Below are 4,949 nucleotides of genomic sequence, written 5' to 3'. Positions count from 1 at the left end.
GAGGAATGTGGCCCAGGATCACTGTGGGCAGCACTGGGAGCCACTGTGCCCTTCGTGCTGGGCTTTGCAAAATCAGGGAGTGTTTCCAGCCCCTCACCCTTTTCCTGTCTCCTCTGCACCACCTGGCTCCTCCTTGGGGGGGTGATGCTGCAGAGGGAAGCCTCATCTGGATAAAATCATTGTAGGGTGGCACTGCTGGAGTTCAGAGGGCTCTGGGGAATGTTTGGGAGCTGGAATTGCGTCATTCATTGTAAATACACGATGGAGAGGAGAGCTCTTGGCATCCAGAGCTCCTGGGCTCCTGCAAAGCCCAGCTCCAGCCACAGCAGAGCTGGGAATTTGCATCCAGGCAAATCTATGCCTGGAGTGCCTTTCACCGACCTGAACAACCTTTTTATTTTTGTATTTGTGTAAATTATTTAGATTTAATTTAGTTACAGCCTCCAGCCCCATAAGTGATGGTGCTGAGTGTCCCTGCCAGGCTGCTGCAGGGACACAGGAATGTCTTAACTCACGGAGCATACTTTCTCAATGTTGAGGCTTTTGCAACACCCTTAGATGAAGCAGCTGAAGGGAAAGGAATCAGTCCAGGGCTCAGGAGACTTTGCCTGGAGAGGAGGGCAGGAAGCACCTGCAGCTCCACAGAGGGGGATTCCTGAGCTGAATCCCACGAGGTTCCACCGAGGTGGGGAGGGTGGAGGAGCCTTTGCAGAGCTCACGGAGCAGCTCCTGGGGCTGTTCCTGGGCTCCCTGGATGGAGGTGGCACCTGGAGGTCTCTGGGAGCTGTTTGCCGTGGTGGGACAGGCTGGGTGAATGCTGTTGGTTATGGAGAATGATTTTTATGACTCCAGGTAATGAAGGACGCGGCTCCGGAGCTGAACGTGAGCAGCTCGGAAGCTGAAGAGGAAAGGGAGGAAAACAAGCCAGAGGGGGAGCAAGACCCCGATTTTAACCAGGTAGAGATGAAAAATCCCATCAGATTCCTTGATTTTTGTATTATCCTCCTGAGTCAGCATGATGGGATCACCACCCTCCTCCTGTGCATCTCACTGGCAGCAGAAGAGTGTCTTAAATTGTCATTTGAATGGTCAAACCACACAGTGCTGGGTTTTGGAGAGATTGGATATGGACAGGGATTCGTGTGCGTGTGGGAATCTGCCCCACACTGGCGTTAGGACTAGGAGCTGAGGTCTGAAGGCAAATCCTTTGGTTGCCTCCACACTTGCATGCTTCAATTGGCTTTCCAAAGGGTTTTCCATCGTTCCCTGCCTTCCCTTGCACGACCAACTCACCCAAAACCCTTTCTGAGATCTGGGAAAGTTGTGTTTATCCCTAAACAACTCTATCTCCTCACTTTCTGCCTCGTCTCCAGGCCAACGGTGGCGCGAAACGCCAGAAGCTCTCCCACCAGAGCTACATCACTTACCAAAAACAGGGAATCAGGAGGAGCACGCGGCACCGGAAGGTCCGGGGGGAGAAAGCGCTGCTTGTGTCGGCCAACCAGACCCTGAAAGAGCTGAAAATCCAGGTGAGGCCAGCTCTGCTTCCAGGAATGAGGAAGAAAACATAAAATGAAGAGTGTGGGGGTGCAGGGGGAGGGGAGGGTCTGACCCCCCAGGAGGTGGGGAGGGGTGCCAGGGGGTGCTGGGGTGGGAATGCCGCGATCCCGGGATGAGGTGTCCGTGTGCCCCCAGATCATGCACGCCTTCTCCGTGGCCCCCTTCGACCAGAACCTGTCCCTGGACGGGAAGATCCTGAGCGATGACACGGCCACGCTGGGCAGCCTCGGGGTCATCCCCGAGTCCGTCATCCTGCTCAAGGTAACGGCGGGGTGGGATTCGGGAGCGCCGTGGGATCAGTGAGAGCCACAAGGAGGGTGTGGTGGTGTGTGTGGAAATGGGGACAAATGGAACGAGCTCCTCGTGCAGCTGCTTATTAAAAAAAATCTGTAATTTTTTTGATTTAGGGAAGGAAAATCCCTAATTTTGTTTGTTTGTTGTTTGTTTGTTTGCTTGTTTGGAGGAGGAAAATACTTCTTGGGGTTTTGTTTTGGAGGAAGAAAATTCTTAATGATTTTGTGTTGGGGACAAAAGTCCTCATTGTTTTTTGTTTTGGAGGAGGAAAATCCTTGATTTTGTTTCAGAGAGGGAATATCCTTAGGTGCTCGGTGGTTTCTTTGTTTTGGGGGTTTTTTTGGAGGAGGAAGATCCTTAATTTTTTGTTTGGAAGGGACTATCCTTTTGGTTTTTGTTTTGTTTTGGAGGGGGAAAAGCCTTAATTTTTTTTTTTTGTGTTAGGGGAGGAAAATCCTCATTGGTTTTGTTTTGGAGGAGGAATATCCTTGATTTTATTTATCTTGGAGGAGGTAAATCCTTTTTATCTTCGTTGTGGAGGAGAAAACCCCCTGGTTTTTTATTTCCAAGAGCCCTTTGTAGCTCATTTGGCTGCTGAGCTCTGTGGGTACCAAAACATGGCTAAATCAGGGAGTGAGTCCTGCCATCGAGTTCCCGCTCCCAAGAGCCCCATTCCCTGCTCCTGGCCTGAGCAGGATCCCGCGGATCCGTGTGCTCGTTAATTCCCTGCTCCCCTGTCTTCCCCAGGCCGACGAGCCCATCGCGGACTACGCGGCCATGGACGACGTTATGCAAGGTGAGAGGCGGGGACGGGCTGGGCTGGGGCTGCCGGCCGAGGATTTGGGTTGGGAAGGTGTAAAATGGGGATTGTGACGCTCCTGTGTCACCGGCTGCGGGACGCTCAGAGCGACTTCTAACGCCTCCCTTCCCTCTCCATCCCAGTTTGTATGCCTGAAGAAGGATTCAAAGGTGAGTCCAGGTGTTTTCCCCCCTTTGCACCCCTCACATGGATCCCACCCCATCCCGTCTCCCTCCTCATCTCCTGGTGGTGTCTCTCCTTCCCAGGGACTGGTTTACTTGGCCACTGATGGTTTTCCAAGAGGAGCAACCAGAAGGGAAGAGGATTTGTCACATGGTAGGGCATTAAAAGAGTAAAAGCAGGTGGATGCAGTACTTTTTGACTCTTCCAGAAGGCAAAAATCCATCGTGAGACATTTGCTCCCCAAAAAACAAAACAAATGCCTTATGTCAAAGCAGATTGCACTGAAGGACATCCGGCTTCAGGACAACGTTCCCGGGTTTATTTAATAAGGAACAGGAAGGTTGGGAAGTTGAGCAGCAGTTGGAGTGTTTAGGACGAGGGGTGGCCTCGTGTGTCCCCTGGACCAGCTGCAGAGGGTCGAGATCCAGTAGATCCAGCCCATCCTGATCATTCTCCAGGAACTCTTTAGGATAATCCCGTCTCTGATCCACTCTTACGCTTTCAGTCCAGCATGGAAGTACAGGGATTGTGACTTGTTGAGGAATGTCTAGTGCTTTCAGACAACAAAACTTCATTTATTTAACCCAAAATGGAAGCTTGGATCTGCCTCCCAGACCCTCCCAGGGGCTGGGAGACGCCCCCTCTCCGCACCCCTCTGCCGTCACTTCCACACCTTGGATGATCCAATAACCACCTGAGCTCTGGGAACTGTGGGTTTTTTTAGAAGTTTGGGGTATTTTAATGACTCTGGAGAACATTTTCCCCCAGTCTGACGCTGCTGGGAGTGTTCCTGGCTCGGGGCAGCCGGAGCCGCTGAGGGGGTGTGGGTGGGTGCCATTTTCCCATGGGAAGATTTTCTTACCCCTCTCTCCTCATTTTTCAGCAATGCACTAATTTTTTAATTTTTTTTTCCTGACATCTCCCAGCAAAGTTTTCTCGCCATTAATATTTAGCAGGAAATAGTATCCCACTTCCAAACTGATCCACACTGGGCGCTCCGAGGGATGTCTTTAATAGAGATCCTCTTCCTTTCCAGCCTTTTCCTTTGTTTCCGTGGAAAAGTTCAATGCAGAGATCACATCAGTTTTATTTTTTCAAGGTTTGCAGGAATTTTGGGGTGCAAGAAGAGGGTGGGGGCCACAAATTTCATCCCCAAAACCCCACCAGTTTTGATTTCCAGTGTTTTATTTCCATGGTTTTATGCGAAGAATTCCACTGCTCTTTGCCCAGCCCCCTCCTCCCTTGTCCCTGCTGGGTTTGGGGGTGAAGCAGCAGCATTTGAGGGGCTCTGAAGTTCCTAAGAAGGGATTTTTTGGGGCAGTTTGAACCCGTGGATTCTTTCCCAAGGTACAGACATGATTAATTCCATGCGCCGAAGCCACAGGAGGTTTTTCTTCCCAGCCTGAAGCACTCGCTTGTGTACATATTCCTTGGAAATTCCATCTTTTCAAGTTGCTGTTAATTTTTTTTAATGTTATATATAAAAAAGTCTCTTCCTTGAGCTTATACTGTTGTGGGAAGGGATCCCGTGGGGCCGTGAGGGTGTTCCAGGGCTGCGGCAGTTCCGGCAGCGCCAGATCCTATGGAGGACGCAGGTGCAAGGTGTGAGCCAAGGCCCCGTTCCTGTTTTGTCTGTTATTTGCAAATATTATCGGATTAAAGTTGTCATTGGAGCTGTGGCAGCCTTGTTACAGTGCAGACACGTGGGCCAAGGGTGTTGGAGCAAGGTGGAGATGATTATCCCATAAATCCCACTTGGAGCTGTCCCAAAAAGGCATGTGGGCACTGGGGGGTGGGATGGGAGCAAGAGGGACCCTGCTGGAGCAGGAATCCCCCCGTCCTCTGCACGGGGAAGAGGTTTTTTGGAGCTTGGGCACTGCGTTTGGTGGCCCTGGCCCTGTCACATCCACCCCTGTCCCCACCCTGGTGTGTCCCTGGGGCCTCCCTGCCCCTCCTTCTCATCCCCCGAGCCGGGGTCTCCCCCTGGGCCCTTGGGGGAGGGAAATGGGTGCTGGAGGTGGGGGAGGAGAGCGGCCTTGGGGTGCTGGGTGACCCCCGGGTGCTAGGGAGGGATGGGGGGAGAAGGGGCCTGGGGCTGGGCACTAGGGATGGG

The 4,949-nt window shown here is 52.1% G+C and overlaps 1 protein-coding gene across 3 annotated transcripts in view; it reads left to right on the top strand.

Moving 5' to 3' along the window:
• Nucleotides 1-4,515, top strand: part of USP48 (ubiquitin specific peptidase 48) — a 29,654-nt gene extending 25,139 nt beyond the window's left edge. For all 3 annotated transcript variants that reach the window (XM_017732733.1, XM_017732734.1, XM_017732732.1), the window contains 6 exons: nt 853-957; nt 1,374-1,529; nt 1,696-1,821; nt 2,602-2,650; nt 2,797-2,823; nt 2,920-4,515. In XM_017732733.1, coding sequence (XP_017588222.1) covers nt 853-957; nt 1,374-1,529; nt 1,696-1,821; nt 2,602-2,650; nt 2,797-2,823; nt 2,920-2,942 — 486 coding nt within the window. In that variant the 3' untranslated portion in view covers nt 2,943-4,515. The remainder of the gene's footprint in view (nt 1-852; nt 958-1,373; nt 1,530-1,695; nt 1,822-2,601; nt 2,651-2,796; nt 2,824-2,919) is intronic.
• Nucleotides 4,516-4,949: the final 434 nt, after the last annotated feature.

Source organism: Corvus brachyrhynchos, unplaced genomic scaffold, assembly GCF_000691975.1.
Source record: "Corvus brachyrhynchos isolate BGI_N302 unplaced genomic scaffold, ASM69197v1 scaffold215, whole genome shotgun sequence".
NCBI classification, from domain to species: domain Eukaryota; kingdom Metazoa; phylum Chordata; class Aves; order Passeriformes; family Corvidae; genus Corvus; species Corvus brachyrhynchos.
This window is presented reverse-complemented; position numbering and strand designations above follow the sequence as displayed.